Source organism: Symphalangus syndactylus, chromosome X (assembly GCF_028878055.3).
Source record: "Symphalangus syndactylus isolate Jambi chromosome X, NHGRI_mSymSyn1-v2.1_pri, whole genome shotgun sequence".
Lineage (NCBI taxonomy): Eukaryota > Metazoa > Chordata > Mammalia > Primates > Hylobatidae > Symphalangus > Symphalangus syndactylus.
The window spans coordinates 60,415,035-60,437,450 of NC_072447.2; the positions used below are offsets into that span (position 1 = coordinate 60,415,035).

The following is a 22,416-nucleotide window of genomic DNA, read 5'->3' on the forward strand; positions in this document are numbered from 1 at the left end:
AATTAATAATAAAAAAGGAAATTGCATGCCCTTCTTAGAAAAGCCATCTAACTGTAGTCCCACTGCTTGGGAGGCTGAGGCAGGAGGATTGCTTGAGCCCGGGAGGTCAAGGCTGCAGTGAGCTGTGATTGCACCACTGCACTCCAGCTTGGGCAACAGAGTGAGATCCTGTCTCAAAAAAGGAAAAAGAAAAAGGAAAGCCATCTAAGTCTGTTAGACCCACCTATTGGTCACTTCTTCCACCACCATGCCATGCACATAAATACTACATTCTCCCTACTGCAACAAAAGTTAATGATTGCTCTCAACTTTTTAAGATTTAAATAATGGAATACCATAATAATAAAGACAAATATGCAAAGCCAAATACCTGGGTCAGTGGCAGAGATGATTGCTCCAAAAAAGAGACAATCTGTGTAGTAAAATTTATCTGAGAGCTGTCCCATAATCTTCATGAGCTTCACCACACCATACATGAGATTTCTGTAAGAAGGTAAGGTAAACTATGTCAGGAGAAAAAAATAAGTAACTTAGCAAACATGCAAGCAGAATAGCACTAGAATGCTGCTCTCAGAGATTTATGAAAATAACAGGCAGCTGCCATGGTTGGACACTTGCCAGAGACATTGCCAACAGGACTTTGGCATCAAGTAATAGTTTGCAGTTAACATCATCTTGCTGAAATATCTGAACATTTCATTTTTAAAAGCTGTACTGGCTAACAACTAAAGCAACCATGAAGCACAGTCTTCAATTAGCAACAAAGCTAAGGCATTTGAAGCAACTGGGTAATACAGAGAAAAGGAAGAGACAGAACCTGGCATAATGTTTTTGTAGCAATAAGTTGCTACAAAACTCACAAGACTCTAAGATAATGCATTTCAAGTCAGAGAAATCAGTAGACTGGATGAAACTAGAGAGAAAAAAATGGGTTGATCACAAAGATCCAAAGGATCTTGCCTTCTCTGCCAAGAATTATTTCAAAAAAAGGAAAGAGAGGTGAATATCTTTAAATGTCCTATTAGAACATCCATATACCCATCAAGATATCTGGCCTTTCACTTTTTGCATGGGTCAGGCAGGCCAGCAATAGCCCTCCTTATGCTATGTAGACTGTGACGTGGGCTAAGAGGGACTACCAAGTTAAATTTTTCAGCTTGGTGGAAGCACATTTCCTACAGGACAGCTTACAAATTGGGAGGAGTGAGGAGTGTGAAAAGGTCTAGTACATTTTACAAGGGTATGTGTGCATGCATGTGTGTGTGTGTGCGTGTGTCTGTGGTGGCAGCAGCAGTGATAGCAGCAGCTGCAGGGGTTAGAGGAGTAAAAATAACCATGGACTTGACTCATTATGCCCTACAGCCAATGCTCTAATAATGAGATTCTTGATGCCACTGCCCACCTCTGTGTCTCAAATGCTTAGAAGGGTGGACTAGCTAAGCTAGGAGCAAAAGAACTATTCACAGAATGGAATCATTTTGAGAAGAAACAGCTATAACTTAATGCTTGCCTATTGTATGCCAGACACTGTTCTAGACACTTAACCAGTTCAATTTCTTTTCACAGGAATTGTATGTTACAGATTTGATTTGCCCTTTGTTGCTTATCAAAGGCTTCTTTCATGTACCCTTTAAACATTCCTGCAACAAGACCTTCCTCTCCATTTCCTTCCACCAGTCTGTGACCTACACAATAGACTTCTCCGGCAGCCTTTTCCCCATTTTGCTTCCTATCATCACTAATGCCAGTTACGTAATGTGTCATTCTTCAATAATGTATCTTCAATACATTCTTCAATACAATTCAATACATTCTTCAATAATGTATCTTCAATACATTCTTCAATACAATTCAATACATTCAATACATTCTTCAATAATGTATCTCTTAAAGGATAAGTCAAAGCCCCTCCTTTTTTGATGGCACAAAAGGCCCCTGCTATTATCTCCAGGTTTCTAGCTAATTGTTAAAAAATTAATAAAAATCCTAACTTTATTCAGATTTTCTTAGTTTTTAACCTAATGTCCTTTTTCTGTTCCAGGATCTTATCCGGGATACCACACGGCGTTTAGTCATCCAATCCCTTTAGTCTCCTCATGACTGTGACAGTTTCTTAGACTTTGCTCATTTTTTTTTTTTTTTTTTTTGAGACAGCATCTCGGTCTGTCACCCGGCTGGAGTGCAGTGGCTCACTCTCGGCTCACTGCAAGCTCCACCTCCCAGGTTCACGCCATTCTCCTGCCTCAGCCTCCGGAGCAGCTGGGACTACAGGCGCCCGCCACCACTCCTGGCTAATTTTTTTTTTTTTTTTTTTTGTATTTTTAGTAGAGACAGGGTTTCACCGTGTTAGCCAGGATGGTCTCAATCTCCTGACCTTGTGATCCGCCTGCCTCGGCCTCCCAAAGTGCTGGGATTACAGGCGTGAGCCACTGCGCCCGGCCAGATTTTGCTCATTTTTGATGACCTTGGCAGATTTAAGGAGTACTGCTCAGATATTTTGTAGAATATCCTTCGACTAGGATTTGTCTGATTTTTTCTCTCATGGTTAGACTGAGGTAATGTCGTTTTAAGTGAACGACCAGAGAGGTAGAGTATCCTTCTCATCACAAATATCAAGGTACATACTATCAACGTGACTTACCACTGATGTTGACCTTGATCACCCGGTTGAGGTAGTATTTGTCAGGTTTCTCCACTGTAAAGCTACTCTTCTTTCCTGCTTTCTGTACTGTACTCTTCAGAAAGAAGTCACTATGCACAGCCCACACTCAAAGAAGGAGTGGGAGGGGACTGAGCTCCACCTCCTTGAGGGGGATGTATCTACACAAAGTATTTGGAATTCTTCTGCACAGGAGATTTGTCTCTTCTCCCCCATTTATTTATTCATCCAATCATTTATATCCATATGGACTCAGCGATATTTACTTTATGCTCTTGGGGATAATCTAATACAATGTTATTTTTTTTGTTGTTCTTCAGCCATTGGGGGGGGCTTTGACCATTACAGGGGCTTTCAGGTTGGCTCTTGTGTCCCTTTGACATCCCCCACATTCTTCTGTCTGTCTGTTTTCTGAGTACTTCCTTACTTTCTGGCATTACAAGATACTCCCTTTTCATCTTGTATATTTCCTGCCCCAGCCCCAGAATTAGCCATTTCTGCAAGGGGCTCTGGTTCTTTTTATCAAAGAATGATAATAGAAACCAAGATCTGGGTGCTGGGTATAATTTTATTTCGCGTAAATTGATCTTAATTTAAATAGCCACACATGGCTAATAGCTACCATACTGAACAGTGTAACTCTCGATCCTGACTGCCATCATCAAAAATATCAAAATACTGGACTCTGTGTACCCAAATGGATCTCATCCCTATGGAATGTGTGTTAATTTGGTTATATGACAAAGGTTCACTTACCCAATAATGAAGCATGAAACAGCAGTCCCCAAGAAGGCATAGGCCAGTATAGACCCGAGATTTCTGAAAAAGTGTCTCTGAACAAAACAAACAAACAAAACCCAGGAATCACATTGTGATTTTCAACAATGAGCTTAAGAAACACATTAAAAGTCTCTAAAAAGTGGAACTCTACTTACTGTTTCCATTACATCAAGTAACAACTGAAGTTACTCCTATATGGTGCTATTTAACCTTAGACATCATGGTTTTAAGTTATCTTCTATACAGCCAGGTACTGAGCAAGTAAGCAAGGACTTAGTAAATTTTCAGATAAAACTGCTCTGGATGATTACATTAAATCACATTAAGTGTGTGTATATGTTGTGCATGTGTGTGTGAGTAGACCAATCATTTTTACAGATTTAACTGAAACCATTTTACTCAGTGATTCAGCATGTCACTTCCAGTTCTGGTGGTACCTCAGAAGATCATCACAGATAGAAGTTTAAAACAAAGTGTGAAGGTGCTATGTCATGAGATTTCTGCTTAATTTGATATCAGAAAACAGAGTCCTAAATATCTGCTCATGGAACCTGAAGCGTCTCCTTATACTCATCTAGATTAATGTCTGAAGCCCGGGAAAGAGGGACAATAGAGATGGATGTGGAGAAATGAGAAACAGATAGTTCTATTTAAGATGGCCAAGTTTATACAAGAAGAAACACACATCAATATCACAGCTAGAAATTATTCAGAAAGAGGTGGCAAAACTGTAATCCTTTCAATACTTCTGCACATTCATTGGTTACCTTAAAAATATAAACACACACACACACACACACACACACACACACACACACACACGGATTTACTTGTTTTACCATGTTGTCTTTGAAGGATTTACTTCTTACAAGTCATTAGGCCTGTGGGATATTTCGACGGAGGAAATTCTGCCTGTTCCTGGGATCCTAAGACACAGTTCTGCCTCCTCAAGGCATAAGCCATTCTCATTTGACAATCAGAACTATTTAACAAAAACAGACAAAATCTCCCAACATCCTGATCAAACAAGGGCCAGGAATACTTTACCTAAAAATTTTTTAAAAGGCAGGAGAGCCCCAGCATGTCAGCTGAGCAACATCAGAAAAAAACAGGGTGCAGGAAGAAGAATCCAGCCTAGATCAGGCAGCTACCACGAAGCATGACCAGACAAAGGGCTGCAGGCGTCCTCTGGTCTGCATCCCAGACACAGGGCCTTCCCAGTGCTTGCCCCTATCTGAGTCAGTGAAGAAGGTGTTAAAGAATGCCTGCTGCCCTTAAGCCACCTGCTCAGGAGAGAATCCTTCAAGGGCTTGCCATGCTGACAGGCACCGAATGAGGGTGCTGCCTGTACATAAGATGGACACGTTATGTTTGCCTCTTAAATAACCGCCTTTTTGTTTTTAATCGAATATGTTTATACACCAATGTTTTGAGAAAATATATATTTCAAAAAAACAACAGCTGTGAGTCTGCTTCCCTTTAAAAGCTCCATAAAGGGCTTCAATCAGGGAGGGCTAGGAGTGTACCAAGAACAAGGCATGAGATGAATGACACTTGTGAGGTATCCAAGAACACATTTCAATCCCAGATGTGCTTTTCCTTGCCACTCAGCTTTCCTTTGGGTAGATATTCCCATGGTAACTCTGAATATAAATTAGATAAATACATATTCATGACATTAGCCAAAGCAAAAAATTAGGAATGTAAATCTGCAGCCAAAAATGCTTTCATAATATATTCTAAAATCACACACATACAATTACCCATCTCCCGTTCATATCTGCTGATGTGAGCTGAAACTTAACTGTATTTTGAAAAGCTATACTACCTATTTGTGTATTACGTCTAGTACTTAAACATATACTTCATAGTTCACAAAGTGTTTTCACATATATTAGCCCATCCAATTCTCACAATGATCTATCTGGAAGGTGTTATTTGGACCATCTTGTACGAGAGAACTCGAGGCTCAAAGGCATGATGTAAGCTGTTTCAAGTCACACGTCCGCCAAACCAAGCCACAGACTGGAAAGCTGGTCTCCCGACCCCAAAGCATCATGCTCTCACTGCGCAAGCTGCTCTGCTACCCAGCTCTTCGATTCTCACTTCTCTTTGGGAAAGAAAGTACAGGAGGCGTCCGGTAAAATCCTAGATCTTTCATCCTGCCCTCATTTGGTTACAATACAGCCATGACTAGTTCAGAATCTCCCTTACTTTTCCTCCTCAATTATAAAACGACAAGAAGAGACAAAAGGAGATGATGGCATGCCCTGGCAAAGTCTTCAAAAATATAAGCCCAAGACAGGCCAGGATGAGAAGTTTTGCTTTGGTGAAAATATACCTGATATCCCAATTTCTAGCTGTACCATTCTAAGCCTCACACTGCTACTCCTTGGGAAATCCTATCCCCTCCCATTCCTCACTGGCAAGTTTTAACATGTTATTGTATATGTGTGTGTGAGTGAGGGAGAGAGAAACAGAGAGAGAGAGAGAGAGGGAGAGAGAGAGAGAGAGAGAGAGTGAGTGTGTGTGTGTGTGTGTGTGTGTGTGTGTGTGTGTGTGTGTGTGTTTGGTGGGGGAGTCCACCAATAATGGCTTCTATGGGTGAATTATTTCCCTGCGAAGGCCCTCTAAGCAAACCATGAATGGTAGCACAAAATCAAAGCTAATTCCAATGAGAACTTTTTTCGAGTCAGAAAGCCCAGGTCTGCATGATAGCTATATGATGTGCATAGGCCAGAAGGTCTGAATGTTATACCATCTGTTAAATGGTGAAGTATTTATTACACATTTCACTGACAACAGGTTTCATCAGAGATGGCAACCATATTAAGGACCAACTATTTAGGTGCTTTTATAGGGACAATCTAAAAAGGAAAGAGACTAAACTAATAGTTGATAACCTGAAAGACTAGCGATATGATGTATATGTATTGGTTTTCATCTACAGTTCCTGGCTCATAAACTCCCATAGCTCTCGTTACAGTCTTTTGTTGTAATGTTGGGCACTTTAAGCCTCAGAAGCAGGTAGCAAAAAAATAGAATCCCTCTGACCTTCTCTTGCCCTCCTTTCATCTGCTCCTTTTTTGTCCCAAGGCAGGCCATAGAAACTAAAAATATACTCTAATTTTCTCCTGCCTTTTTGAAGTAGGTCATAAGACCCTCATTTCAGAAGGGATCCTGCCCCACACTGCGGAGGAAGGAATGCCACACAGAGAGGCCAAGAAGAATCTGAACACACAGGCCTTGCTGGGTTTCCCCACTCAGTCTATCAGCATTAGATCACACCCCTTTTGTCCAATCACTTTTCTACACGGTTGTCAATCATGCCTATGCAATGAAACCTCCGTAAAAGGTTCAAAAGGATGGGGTTCCGAGAGCTTCCAAATAGCTGATACATGGAGGTTCCTGGACGGTGGTGTCCCGGGAGGGCATGGAAGCTCCGTGCCCCTTTCTCCACACCTTGCCTTATGCATCGCTTCATCTGTATCCTTTGTAATATCTTTTTTAATAAACTGGTAAATATGAGTGTTTCCCTGAGTTTTGTGAGCCACTATAGCAATGTAATGAAACTCAAAGAGGGGGTCGTGGGAACCCCAACTTGAAGCCAGGCAGTCAGAAGTCCCAGACTTGTGACAGGTGTCTGAGGTGGGGCGGGGGGTAGTATTGCGGGACTGAGCCTTCCGTGGGATCTGGCAGTATCTCCAGGTAGATAGTGTCAGAACTGAACTGGAGGACATCCAGCTGGTGTCCGCTGCAGAATTCATTGCTTGTTTGCTGGTGGGGAGAAATCTCTCCCACATTTAATCACAGAAGTCTTCTGTGTTGTTACTGTAGTGTGAGAACAGAGAAAAACCAATTTGTGGGTTTTTTTCCCACTCAGGCTAGCATTTCAAAAACAAATTGATTGGGAACTGGCAAAGCCTGTGAGTTGTTTTTCTTTTGAGAAAATGGTGCTGATAAAGGGAAGGTTCTGCAAAAACTAAAATGTCTTTCAACCATCAGAGTGGCTTTCACAACCCATGATTTGGTTTCATTTTAAAACAACTATAACTGATTATATATTAAGATTAGTTATGTAAAATATCAAATTACTCATCACCCATTTGATCTGAAGAAGAGTTCCCAAATTCTCCACTTACGTAAAAAATAACGTTATTTATACCCATAATAACCATCTCCTATCTACTACATGTCAATAGATGACATACAAATTCAGATGACCCTGGCAACCCCAGAGTAGTCAGGAAAACAATATGGTCTTTTTTGTACAGAAAACCTAAATCCAGAGGCAATAAGGCACAAAAGAACAACTCTGGGCCCTGGAGTCAGACAGAGAGGGTATCACCTTGACTCACTCCCGCACTATCTACGTAACCTCATATGCATCATTAATCATTCTGAGCTGAGATTCATCATCAGTAAAACGCAGGACACTCTACATGTGAGTACACAAATGCACTGGGCTGGTGTGCAGAAACACACAGCCTCCGTTCCTCAAGCACCTATTATGGAGACAGAACTTATGTTCCATTCCTCTCCCCCTTCCCCTCCTGCCCTGAAGGTTATGCAGTAAGGAGGGGTCACTTGATCTCTGAAAGGGGAAGTGAGTTTGACCCTGACTTGTAGTCTTGACCCTGTTGTGCAAGGTGGGGAATTGTTCTTGCTCCTCTAGCCTCCATGCTATGAGCAAAAGAGGCAGCTTTTGGCAGGCCCAACAATTTCTAGGATCTCTCCATTTCAGCCTCCTTAGGTGTAACTGTGACTGACCTGGTGGCTAAAGAGTACCTGTCCTCAATTCATGAGGTAGGTTGTAAGCAGCCCCATTACTAAAGGCTAAGTGACATACTCCAACATGCATTTACCAGGGACTTAGGATCATAAATCATTTAATCACAAGTTAACTCCTTGTATCTGTTTATCGATGAGTTGGAAACCTGGAGGAGAAGCAGTGTGAACTAATCTTCAACCACCATCACCTTCTTACAGAGTTTCTGTGAAGATTAGAAAGAATGGATGTTAAAACAGAAATAAAGAATATCCATTCCTAATACACAGCAAATGCTCTGTAAACTATATTTATGTTGGTTGGAAATTGTTTAAAAACCATCTGAAAAGTGCAGAGTGGCTTTGATAGAAAACCCAGCCTCATGGGCCGGCATCCTCTCATAAAGTGAACTGGGAAAGTGTTCCCTCTTCAATTTTCTGAAAGAATTTGTATAAGATTGGTACTAGTTCTTCCATAAATGCTTGATATAATTCACCAGTAAAGCCATATGGGTGTGTGGAAAAGTTTTTCATTATGAACTCAATTTCTTTAATATAGGTCTGTTCAAGCTTTCCATCACTTCTCAGGTCAGTTTTGATAATTTATGTCTTTCAAGGAATTTGTCCATTTCACCCGGGTTTATTTTTCTTTTTTTGAGTTGTTTTTCACGGCAAGATCTCATCATGATGTTGTCAAACTTACTGGCACAAAAATTGTTCATAGTATTCCCTTATTTTGTCCATTTCACACCGGGTTTATTTTTCTTTTTTTGAGTTGTTTTTCACAGCAAGATCTCATCATGATGTTGTCAAACTTATTGGCACAAAAGTTGTTCATAGTATTCCCTTATTATCCTTTTAATATCTGAAGGGTCTGTAGCAAAGTCCCTTCTTTTATTCCTAATACAGGTAATTTATTTCTTTCCTCCTTTTTTCTCAACTGACCTAGCTAGAGTTTATCAGTTTCGGAGGCATTCTCTAGATCCTAAGGATGTTGTTGAGTTTTATTGTCAGGCAAAATCTCTCTTCTCTAGACTCACTGAAAGGGTTTCCTTTAGTCCTCATTCAGAAAGAGAGCTGAAACAAGTTTCACAGCTGTTACCTGCCTTTGGGGAGGCTTAATTTTCAGACAATATTACCACAATGGGAGAGGGAGGGAGCCACCCATAAATATTCGTAAAGATATTTGGCATTTGTTTTTATTTATTTATTTACTTTTTAGAGACCGGGTCTTGCTCTGTGGCCCAGACTGGAGTACAGGGACACATTCAAGGCTCACTGCGGCCTCAAACTCCTGGGTTCAAGCTCCCCACCTCAGACTCCTCCAAGAGTAACTAGGACCACAGGCATGTACCACCATGCCCAGCTAATTTTTTTGCTTTTTGTAGAGGCAGGGTCTTGCTATGTTGCCCAGGCTGGTAGTTAGTATTTTAAATAACTACAAGCTCTGGCCCAACCTTGCTGTCTAGCATGATGACCCTCAGTAATAAGGATACTTAGGTTCTTTAAAACTTTTTATTTTGGAATAATTAGAGATTCACATAAGTTGCAAAGATTAAGTACAGAGAGGTCTCATGTACTCTTCACCCAGTTCCCCCCAATGGTTACATCTTACATAACTATGGTACAATATCAAAACCAAGAAACTGGCATTATATGTATTATGTGTGCGCATAGTTCCCTATCATTTAATCAAATGTGTAGATTTGCATAACTACCACCACAATCAAAATACACAACTGTTCCATCACCCTGAAGATGTCCCTCATGCTACCCCTTTATAAGCACCCCCACCCCAATGCCCCCACCATCCCTATTCACTGGCAACCACTAATTTGTTTCCCATTCCTATAATTTTGTCATTTCTACAATGTTATATAAATGAAATCATAGAGTATATAACCTTTTGAGATTGGATTTTTTTCACTCGGCAAAATGCCTTTGAGATTCATAAAGGTTGTTGGGTGTATCAATAGGTTGTTCTGTTTTATTGTTGAGTAGTACTCTACGATATGGATATACCATAGTTTGTTTAACTATTCACCTATTACAGAACATTTTGGTTGTTTCCAGTGTTTGTCTATTACAAGTTGGTATGAACAATCATGTGTAGGTTTTCATGTGAACATAAGTTTTCATTCCTCTGGGATAAATCCTTAGGAGTGAAACTGTGGGTCATATGGCAATTTCAACTTTAGTTTTATTAGAAACTGCCAACTTGTTTTCCAGAGTGGCTGTACCATTTTACCTTCCCACTGGCAATGTATGGGAGTTCCAGATTTTAAAACAGAAATGAATCATTGATGAAAAGTCAACTATAGTCTCTGAGTGGGTGCAGAACAAAGTAATAAGCAATCTGGGAGAAGAAAAATAACTAGAAAATTATGGAGGTAAATTAACACAGAGATTCACATGATTTCAGAAATACTGGCAAAAACCTCTTACCTTCTTTAAGCTGTATCCAGCATGAAAAATAATTGGAGGCAGAAGAATGTTGAAAAATACTTCTGGATCGAATGTTACCTGAAAATTTAAAAAGAAAAAAAAGCCAATTTTTTATTTAACTCCAATTCATGCTATAACATCTGCTTAATATTTGAAGCCATTGACTAACGTTTGAATATTTAGAGCAAACAACATAAACGTGAAAAATCATGGACTCATCCCAGAGGAGAAGCTATGACTCCCCATGGACTGGCATGCTCTTCTCCCCATAACACTTTTGCTCTTATGATCTTGCTTATGCTGTTTTAAAACATAATAAGACACAACAGTTTCATGCAATTTTGAGAACTCACAGAAAGCTTCTGGCCAGTGTTTTTCATAAAAACATCTTGGCCAGGCACGGTGGCTCACGCCTGTAATCCCAGCACTTCGGGAGGCCGAGGCGGGTGCATCACAGGGTCAGGAGTTCGAGACCAGCCTGGCCAATATGGTGAAACCCCATCTCTACTAAAAATACAAAAATTAGCCAGGCGTGGTGGCAGATGCCTGTAATCCCAGCTACTCGGGAGGCTGAGGCAGGAGAATCACTTGAACCCAGGAGGCGGAGATTGCAATGAGCTGAGATTGCACCACTGCACTCCAGCCTGAGCAACAGAGCAAGACTCTGCCTCAAAAAAAAAAAAATCTTGATTTTCATCACACACTTATAAAGGCTCAACTGCAATAAAAGATGCCATCGTGATTCTTTATTAACTTCCTGGATCCTCTCACAGAATCCTTTATAGACAAAATTGTGCTGAATTTAAGTCTCTTTTGAGTGATCAGCCTTCTGTGACACTTGATGTAGCCGAAATCAAAGTCACCAGTGATGTTAGTGGCTTCCTGAACATCAGCATAAATTGGGCAACTTTAAAGGAACTGAAATTTCTTGTAGGTTTGATACAGGGAAATTAATCAAATTACTCTGAAACTTCTAGAGAGCAAAGTTTTATCATATCCAGAAAAAAATTAAGCATGCTATAAACATGCTAATCTTTTTAAAGAATTTGTTTATGCTGGTAGATTATTTGGCTTGTGTTTCAATTAATTATTTTTAAACCTTCATTCTAGTTATTCAATATTAACTTTTTTGTTTAAAAACTGGAGGTGTTAATCAGCCTAATAAAAGTAGACTCTTTCAAATGATGCTTTATTCTCTCTTCTTGTTAAAGATAAGAGTGTTCTGCAAAGCAGGGAATGTCAGAATGAGAAGGAGCCTTGGACAGTACCTACCCAATATGAGGACACTGGGCCCAAAGACAGTGAAAATTGCTGGATGCCACCAAACCCAATAATGTACAAACTCGCACAAGGGTTTTCTGACACTCAGTCCAATGCTCTTCTTATCAACCAAGCTATGTCAACATGTCTCTTTTCCTTCAACTAGCAACAATCATCCTGGCCTTGTTTGTTCTCCCACCTTTGCTTTGTGCAGCAAAATTTTAAACAGACGGGATTTAAATAAACAGGTTTCTAAAGATAAGAGAGCAAAAGTCAGCTTCATCTTCTATTATGACATGAAAGATGGAAATGTGTTGGTATCATTTCCCTTTTCCCCCATCTTATCCAATATGAAGGGCTCAAGCTGCCATTTCCAAACAGCCATTAAGTGTGGTATTTACATTGGATTTCATTCTCAGTTGTGCTGAATTTCAGAATGTTTATGAAAACCCCATGCTTTCTTATGAAGAGTTGAGAGCAAAGAGTACTGCTATTAGGGACACAGAAAAGATGGTCATGTTTAATGCTCCAGGTGGAGAATAATTTTCCTTAAGGATTAGAGTAGATTCCAAAAACAACAATAATTTCTGCAGCACAGGCTACAGTCTGCCTTTCACTGTCAGCCTTCACATACCTTAGCCTTGTGCTGTATTAAAAGGGGCTCCCCACAACCTGGATCTCCCAAGACAGCTATACAGAAGGCTTCCTTCTGATAAACCTGGTCTATAAGGTAATGGAGTATACATCAATTAATACAGACCTCTTGCTTATCCTGGAAATTACCCATGCAAGGAGATGTATAATGCTTTTTCATGTGGACTATGTTGCTACCCCAACATTAAATGAAAATGCTTGGACTCAAATTCTAAGACAAAAAGATCTTCTTCTTCCCCTGAAGATTCATTAAGCCTCTGGCATCAATCATCGATAGGAGTAAGCACTCAAATATTTGTAGGATATAGCAAAAGAAACATGAAGAACTAAGAATTACCCTTCTGGATACTGAATAAATTAAGCTAAAAGTGAAATCAATCTTATTTTAAGAAAGTAGCAATATAATCCCTAAACCACAGGAAGGATAAGAGACATAGCAAAGAGGAGATGGTGGCTGGATAAATGAGCTGAGTGGGGACGTGCAAACCCATTGCACAATCAGGGGCCCATTTCAGCTACAGATGCTAACAGACCCACAAAGGTCACCAGCTGAAAGGCTCAAGTTAAAGATCTGGTTCTTCCTTCTCCTCATCATGGACCAAAAAGCTTTGTAACAAAACAGAGAGCCAGGAATGTTACCGATAATCCAGCAGTTGGAAGGATTTCTCTCCACAAGGTCAAGACAAGTCAGGGAATCAACAACCACGTCAGGACAATGATGGCTGAGTGTCCCCAGCTCACCTTCCGTAGCATATCATTCTGTTCTACGCTGTTGATCTTGCCAGGGCTGATTTCTCCTTTCAGAGTGTATTCGAAGAACTTTCCGCTGACATTCACTAATAAGGTACTGAAGGCCCTGTCTTCCTGAGTGCAGCTGAGTGATTTGTCACGGCCACTGGTAGCAGGAGTACCATACCTCAGGATCACCCCAACGATGAGCCCTGAAAGAGTGGAAAAAAACTCATCAGGCCTGAGGAAGGATAGAGAAAGTGTGGAAATAATGGCATAGTTGACTTTCAACAACTAAGAAATGCAGCAGTAATCTTAGAAACTGGGCATGGGGTATGTGTTTTAGGAGAAACTGCATGGGCCTTCAGGATTGAAAGGGTTAAGCATCCATCTATTCTGGTCCGATTTAAGTTGCTCAGCCACCAGGACAAGGTGGGACAGTACCTTTGGTGGTATTATGACACTGTGAGCACTTTTTTGTTTTTTGAGTGGTCTCGCTCTCTCACCCAGGCTGGAGTGCAGTGGTGTGATCTGGGCTCACTGCAACCTCCGCTTCCCAGGTTCAAGCAATTCTCCTGCCTCAGCCTCCCAAGTAGCTGAGACTACAGGCACCCACCACTACACCTGGCTAATTTTTTTTGTATTTTTAATAGAGACGAGGTTTCACTATGTTGGCCAGGCTGGTCCCGAACTCCTAACCTCAAGTGATCTGCTGGCTTCAGCTTCCCAAAGTGCTGGGATTACAGGTGTGAGCCACCACACCCGGCCAGCCTTGTGACCACTTTTAACACCTGAGCATGTCTCATTTCTCAGGCTTCTAGTGAAGGAAGATGGGATGACAAGCAGCAAAGATTTTTCTGGCCAGGACAGCACAAAGCAGAACTGCTGAGCTCTTTCATTTCACTCAGCATTATCCCTCAAGCCAGTCCTGCTGCCATGTGCCAGCAAGGACCAGGCCACTGGAATTTCTAGTTGCTATAAATGTAACTTGCTTTGCCACGCATCAGAGGAAAGGGGAGAAAAAAGAAATTCTTTTGCTTAGGTCATTTGAAGCACTGGTATCATGGAGAAGGTAATTACACCCCTTGGGAAGTGAAACACTGCAGTGTACATTTGAGGAGTCAGGATTCAGGGGCTGGAGAGCTGGCTTCTTGGGGCTGTAGCTATGAGATGGCTAAGATCATCAGCTACAAGTATGTAAGTCTCATACCCTTCTTAGTAGGGCTCTCCCATTAGGGAAAAATAAAAACAGCAAGATCATGTATAAGCATTCAATTGTGTGAATAAGGAAGGAGTGTGGCTCCCTGGACCTGACCATGAGTCAGACATGCCTAAGTAAAAGTGAGTGAAAGATTTAAAAAAACAAAAAAAAAACAAAAAAAAAAAACAGCCATAAATGACTATCAGACACTTTCTATAATTCTCTCAGGAGGAAAATTTCAGACTTCTCTCTAAATTCAGTTATTTGCTGGCAATATTAAAAGACAGAATAATATATTTGCTTCCTCATCTCATTTTGCCATTAATGGAGAAAGTTGCATGAGAAAAAGAACGATGTTTACTGTCTTCCATGTGTAATGTTCTACAATGTCTCTTATCACCAAGATATATAAGAACTCACAAGACATTGTTGAATAGCAAATAAAATATAAAATCTAGAAAAATACAGTTCTTTAAGCCAAAATCTGCATCTGTGTTGCATTATTATAATTATTATAGACCCATATTAACAGATACTTGCAGTTTGTTGACTTGTAATAAAACAACTTGATTTTTTTTACAACTTAAAAATGAGTTTCTTAATAATCTCAATCTGACCAGATATGAAACAATTTGAAAACCTTTAAAGGCATATAAGAAAAACCAGACCTTTCATTTTATTTTATATTTATTTTTTTGAGACAGAGTCTCACTTTGTCACCCAGGCTGGAGTGCAGTGGTGCAATCTCGGCTCGCTGCAACCTCTGCCTCCCGGGTTCAAGCAATTCTCCTGCCTCAGCCTCCCGAGTAGCTGGGACTACAGGCGTGTGCTATCACACCCAGCTAATTTTTGTAATTTTAGTAGAGACAGGGTTTCACCATGTTGGCTAGGCTGGTCTCGAACTATTGACCTCTGGTGATCCACCCATCTCGGCCTCCCAAAGTGCTGGGATTACAGGCGTGAGCCACCATGCCTGGCCCCAGACCTTTTAAAAAACATATTTAAAAAAAACATATTTATCATTACAAAAGAGAGATATCTGTAGGGAAAAGTAATGAAAGCTCCATAACTCAGATAGTGCTAGCTGTCTGGTAAATGGGCCAAAAGCAGTCACTTAAGGTCTTCAGAGCCAATCTTTTGTTCAGGTCTGATTGCTAGAATTTATATTCATTTCTTCCTGTAGGATGACAAACCAGATGACACTAGAGATGGTCGGCTGGCATTTACTCTGTCCTGCTCTGCTCAGCCTTGGCAACAGACTTCCTAGCTGGCAGTCTCTTTGCCATCTTGTGGTTCAGGGTTTTCTGGGTGTCTGTGCTGGTAACTGAAGTTGTGGGGTGCCTACACTGACATGGCTGCTGGCCTTGGGTCTTCATTACTGTTCTAGGTGAGGAGGGGCCCTGGAGATTCGTGGTCTGTAACCCCAATACGTAATCTGTCTCACTGACCTACCTTTTCTCCTTCACCCTGGTGGTCAGCACCCTCCATCACTTGTCTCTGCACAGGAGGGTTAGAACACTCTAGTCAAGACTCATAGGGTCTCTGCAAGAGAAGAGGCATCTTCCGTGTGCTGTAAGGCCTGACGTTGAAGGGAACTCTCCAATCCTTCTTTTCCCCACTCTCATTGTTCTGGTAATTGTGCTGGTGACCATGTGGAGGACCCCCATGGTGCAGATAACATCTATAATGACTTCAGTCTACTGCATCTGTACTGCCTGGCACTGGAACTCCACCAGGGCCTGCAATCTTTGCTGCCTGTGTACCCTTTTCTCCTTCAACATCGAACTCCACAGCTTCTCCATTCCCTGTACTGCCAGGGTGTTTCCTGGGGGTTATTCTTCTTTATGACAATCTGGCATACAAATACATCTCACCCAGTGTCATTCCTGTGGATGAAACCATATATATTTCTTACACTGAACCATCTTACTGTTCCCAAACTTTCACTGGGATAACCTTCTTGTCCTGTTTGCAGGCTGCCACTCCCTCTGCCTCTGCCCATGGTGTCATGCCAAGTGTCCCAGCCTCACTTCTCATGTTTGCGGTCACAGTGATGGTGACTGGGGCCAGCTGTGGCAGCAGTGGCCCCTTTGCAGGTGTGATGGTAATGAGATTGGTGGCAGTGGAGCTGTTCAGGGCTCTGGGGGGCTCTCTCTCCACTCTAGATGGAACTCTGTGATGCTTTTTAGTCTTATTTCACTCCCTGGTTAGACAGTTATTTTCTGACGAAGTTTTACATGACAAAGACGACTCTAGCCCTTCAACACTCATCATAATACAGGATGATCTGCAGCATCTGGAGGCAGCTACTTGGAACATGATTTAACTTAAATGTCATCAGGAAGCCAAAATAAGTCATTTACAGACTATCTTTCTCCTAAATATCAGAACCTGCTTCATGTAACTCATTGTTTCTTGACTTTTCTAACCTAATTATTAGCAGAGCTAATGGAAAGACTGAAGCATACTAGCAAAGGTCCTCATGAATACTACTCTAACAAAAGAGAGGGTTTATATTTGTAGACAAATTCCTCAATTACAGGAAACATTCTTCAACTCTCTTCCAGTAATCATCACTATCATATTTACAATCATCACCAGATGACGAATATTGTTTTTTAAAGTTGTAAAACCTTTTCTTCTCTACCCTGGGCCCAATGCGCTCATATTAAAGATGGAAGGGAGACAGCGAAGGTGGTGATGCTGCCCCCTTGTGGTTAAAATATGGCAACACAAAACACCACAGCAGAGATGTAAGGTTAACACCATCCTGATAGTTTTGACCAAAAATATACCAAGCCACAGGGTACACCACTAACTCAAGGTAGAGTTTGGGTACCTCCCCAGACATTTTAGATTCATATTTATTACCACTATATTCCATGGCATGATATTAAGTTCATATTTGGCGTTCTCCAGTCAAAGAAAGAATAGGATATTAGAACTGCAGGAAGGTAATTAGGTGAGAAAATGATAAAGACTTGGAGAAAACATGAACAGCGTATTTTCATCTGCTGGATCTCAGAGACATCCTGACAGGGAACTGTGAAGTGGTCATAGCTACAAGGCATTAAAACATGCACTAGTTTTTTTTTGAAAGCTTCAGAAAGTTCAGTATTCATAAAAAATGATGGAGAGCAACAGAGGCACTAATGATTTGACCAGATTAACAGCCTAGTGTTCTAGATCACAAAGAGAAATAACCTACTATGTGTTTGGGCCAGGGAAAATAGCACATAAAATGTCAGCTGATAAAGAGACAATCACTGATTTCATAGGTACATTACTAATGAAAGAATTGTTTTGAACTTTTACAGAAAGCAAATATGGATGAAATTCCTTTGACATTTGATGTGGCTTAAAACAAGATGGTAAACTCCAAAGGGGCAAAAATTCGAGACTGTTTCAACTTGTGGATATGAAAAAAACTCACTTCATAACTGTACTTGCATATATATAGTTTATGTATGTGCTTATCCAAAACTTGGTAGTATGATGAAGGAATATAATCATGAGAGCAACGTGTGGTTTAAAAATCCCATGGGTTCATTAAAGAAACCAGCTCCCATTGGTCTGGTGCCAGTTTTCCTTTTGTGGCTGAGGCTGTAGGGAGGAGAGCTGAACAAGTGGACATGGTGAGGTTTAATTCTAGACAGCCATCCATCAGCTACAATATTTAAATGTCTATGTTAATAAGCCTTTGTTACAGAGGAGAACAGGTACGTGGGCGCACTGTTCTTTAGTGAGACCTCATTTTTTCTTATGTAAGGTACTGAGGGTAGATGATCACCTGATCAGTGTGGCCACCACTGTGGAGTTTTTTACAGCACAGTAGGGGTTGTTATGAGTTTTAAAGCTTCATCTGAAATTCCAAGAAAAGAAAGTATCTCATTTTGCATCCAGTTACACGGTGTTTGAAGATGGTAATAACTATTTCTAATTCAATGAATAAAGAGAATCCAATGGATTCCAGCAGTTGACAATGACTTTTCAGGTTTGGGGGTCATTTACATGACTTGGATTTTGAGAATGAATATTACAGCCCTTTCAATACCTTGTTCTACTTGTTCTGCTACTTATGCAGCTGTGTTATTCGTCGATATATTAGTTTCAAGGAGAATTCATTCAAAATATTTTTGTTCCTTGTTTTGAATATGTGGTGAAACTAAAAAGCAATTTTATTAAGGTACAATTTACATACCATAAGATTCACCCATTTTAGAGTATACTATTCAATGATTTTTAGTATATTCACAGAGTTGCACAATCATCACTGCAATCTGATTTTGAAACATTTCCATCTGCAGTCACTTCCTTCTTCCTACTCCAATTCCCAGGCAACTACTAACCTACCTTCTGTACTATAGATTTGCCATTTCTGGACTTTTAATATAAATGGTGTCATACAATATGTAGCCTCTTGTGTCTGGCTTCTTTCACTTAGTGTGTTTTCAAGGTTTATCTATGTTGGAGGCATGTATCAGTACTTCATTCCTTTTTATTGCCAAATAGTATTCCACTGTACCAGTGTATCATATTTTATTTGTCCATTAACTAATCAATAAATACTTGAGTTGTTTCCCTTTTTTTGTTAATGTGAATAATGCTGCTATGAACATTTGCATACAAGTCTGTGGACATGTTTTCATTTCTCTAGAGTAGATACCTAGGAGAGGAACTGCTGTGTCATACGATAAATCTATGTTTAATATTTTAGAAACTGCCAAACTACATTGGGAAAATGTATTGTTTTACATTCTCGCCAGCAACATATGAGAGTTATAGTTTGTTGGCCGGGCGCAGTGGCTCACACCTGTAATCCCAGCACTTTGGGAGGCCGAGGCAGGCGGATCACCTGAGATCAGGAGTTCGAGACCAGCCTGACCAACATGGAGAAACACCATCTCTACTAAAAATACAAAATTAGCCGGACGTTGTGGCACATGCCTGTAATCCCAGCTACTCGGGACGCTGAGGCAGGAGAATCGCTTGAACCTGGGAGGTGGAGATGCAGTGAGCCAAGATCGTGCCATTGCACCCCAGACTGGGCAACAAGAGCGAAACTCCGCCTCAAAAAAAAGAGTTAAGTTTGTTTACGGGCACAGCAGCACTTGTTATTGTCTTATGATCATACCTGTTTTAGAGAATGTTCAGAGGTATCTCATTGTAGTTTTAATGTGCATTTCCCTAATGCCTAAAGATGATGAGCATCTTTTTATGTGCTTATAGGCCATTGTATATCTTCTTTGGTGAAATGTCTCGTCATTCAAATCTTTTGCCATATTTTAAATCAGGCTCTCTTATTGAATGGCAAAAAAAAACCCCAAACGTTTTGTTTTCTGGATAGAAGTCCCTTATTGAAAATACAATTTGAAAATATTTTCCCCAAATTTATGACCTATTTTTTTCCTTTCTTTTTTTAAATTTCTCTGATGTTGTCTTAAAAATTTTTTTTTGCTTTATTGTTATACAATGAATTATTTTTTCTTTTGGTGTACAGTTCTATGAATTTTAATACACATATAGATTCATGTAAGCACCACTGCAACAAGGATACCAAATAGTTCTACCACTCCCCCAAAACTCTCCTGTACTATCTCTTCACACTGATACCTTCATCCTACCTGTTAACCCCAGCAACCACTGTTTTTTGTTTTGTTTTGTTTTTTTCCATTACTAGAGTTTTGTCTTTGCAAGGTTAAATACATGGAACCATGCAGTATGTAACCTTTTGAGACTGGCTTCTCTCACTCAGCATAACATCTTTGAGGTTCATCCAAGTATTGTGTGAATTAACACTTCACCCCATTTTCCTGCTAAGTTGTATTCCATTGTATAAACACTCACCTACCAAGGGATATCTGGCTTGTTTCCAGCTTTTGGCTGGCACAAATAAAGCTGCCATGAACACCTATGAACAAGTTTTTATATGAACATGTTTTCATTTCTCTAAGGTAAATACCCAGAGTGGGACTGCTCGGTCATATGTGCAGCATATCTTTAACTTTATGAGAAACTGCAAGCCATTTCCCAAAGTAATTATGCCTTTTTTTCAGTTCTTTTTTTTTCTTTAAGTTCTGGGATACATGTGCAGAACGTGCACGTTTGTTACATAGGTATACATGTGCCATGGTGGCTTGCTGCACCTATCAACACATCATCTAGGTGTTAAGCCCCACATGCATTAGGTATTTGTCTTAATGCTCTCCCTCCCCTTTCCCCCTACCCCCTGACAGGCCCTGGTGTGTGATGTTCCCCTCCTTGTGTCCATGTGTTCTCACTGTTCAACTCCCACTTACGAATGAGAACATGTGGTGTTTGGTTTTCTGTTCCTGTGTTAGTCTGCTGAGGATGATGGCTTCCAGCTTCATCCATGTCCTTGCAAAGGACATGAATTCATTCTTTTTATAGCTGCATAGTATTCCATCGTATATATGTGCCACATTTTCTTTATCCATTCTATCAAAGAAATACCATTTGACCCAGCAATCCCATTACTGGGTATATACCCAAAGGATTATACATCATTCTACCATAAGGACACATGCACACGTATGTTTACTGCAGCACTATTTACAATAGCAAAGACTTGGAACCAACCCAAATGCCCAACTATACCATTTTTTAACCACTGTCCCCTACCAGCATCATATGAGGATTCTAGTTGCTCCACATCCTCATCAACATTTGGTATTGCCAATATCTCTCATTTTAGCCATTCTATTGTAATAGGTGTGTAGTGGTATTTCACCATACTTTAAATTTGCATTTCCCTAATGGCTGATGATGTTGAATATCTTTTTGTGTACTTATTGGCCATCCTAATATCCTCTTCAGAGAAATGTTTCTTCAAGTTATTTGCCCATTTTAAAAACTGGGTTGTTTTCTTATGGTTACATTTTGGGTTCCTTATATATTCTAGATACAAGTCCTTTGTCAGATATATGATTTGCAAATATTTTCTACCAGACTGTAGCTTGTCTTTTCAGCCTCTTGACATTGTCTTTGGCAGAGCAAAATTTTTTTACTCTGATAGATTAAATCTAATTTATCAATTTTATTTTATTGCTTGTGGCTCTGGTATCATATCTAAAAAACACTTGTCTAACCCAAAGTTATGAATATTTCTTAAGTTTTTAAGTGTTTTAGAGCCTTGATGCTTACATTTAGATCTCTGATACAATCTGAGTTAATTTTGTGTGTATGGTGTCAGGTTAAGGTCCAAATTCATCCTTTCGCATATGGATATCTAATTGCTCCAGCACCATTTGTTAAAAATACGGTCTTTTCTTCAGTGAATTCTCTTGGTACCTTTGTTGAAAATCAACTGACCATAAACCCAATGGTTTATTTCTGGAGCTGGTAGGAGAAATGGGAGCTGGTGGTCACTGCAGTCTATTCCACCTGCCTGTGATAAATCATCCAGAACATGGATCTGGCAGGGATGGGAGCAATCTTAAATGCCATAGACACCTACTATTCTTACCAAGATTCGGTAGATTTTCTTTAATAAATGTTCCTCAATTTAATTGAGCTTTCGTCAATTTCCAGAGACTAAATAGTTATTTTTGACAACTTTGTCCAATTTTATTGCTGTGTTTTGGGAAGAAGATTCATTGAGCTCTCACACAGCCAGAAGTCCTCCCATGGGCATGAATAACAGAATTCCTACATGCTTGTTATCTTGCCATGTTTTATAAATGTATAAGAAGCAAAAATTTACTGAAAATGTTTGCTTTTGTATATTGTAGCAAATTAATTCTAAGGCATTATTTCTTGCTATTTACCAACTTTTCCTGATATATTTATTTTGTCTGGTAGTAATGAGGCAGCATAATGGAGAAGAATTTGGTAGATTCAGTGACAGAAGACCTGGGTAGGTAACTTCACTTTCCACCTAGCTACAATCCAGCACAAAGTA

General features: G+C 40.1%; 3 protein-coding genes across 15 annotated transcripts in view; 2 read left to right on the plus strand and 1 right to left on the minus strand.

Moving 5' to 3' along the window:
• Positions 1 to 22,416, plus strand: part of LOC129475042 (zinc finger protein 674-like) — a 981,285-nt gene that overhangs the window by 212,951 nt on the left and 745,918 nt on the right.
• The window catches only part of CHST7 (carbohydrate sulfotransferase 7), a 219,747-nt gene that overhangs the window by 115,042 nt on the left and 82,289 nt on the right, over positions 1 to 22,416 (plus strand). The gene's annotated exons all lie outside the window — the stretch shown is intronic.
• Positions 1 to 22,416, minus strand: part of SLC9A7 (solute carrier family 9 member A7) — a 155,556-nt gene that overhangs the window by 64,134 nt on the left and 69,006 nt on the right. For 12 of the 13 annotated variants that reach the window (XM_055266889.2, XM_055266891.2, XM_063634408.1 and 9 more), the window contains exons 2-5: positions 13,307 to 13,506; positions 10,652 to 10,729; positions 3,416 to 3,492; positions 371 to 483 (exon numbers count right to left, since the gene is read on the minus strand). In XM_055266889.2, the coding sequence (XP_055122864.1) occupies positions 371 to 483; positions 3,416 to 3,492; positions 10,652 to 10,729; positions 13,307 to 13,506 (468 nt within the window). The remainder of the gene's footprint in view (positions 1 to 370; positions 484 to 3,415; positions 3,493 to 10,651; positions 10,730 to 13,306; positions 13,507 to 22,416) is intronic. The other variant, XM_055266892.2, reaches the window with a different exon arrangement.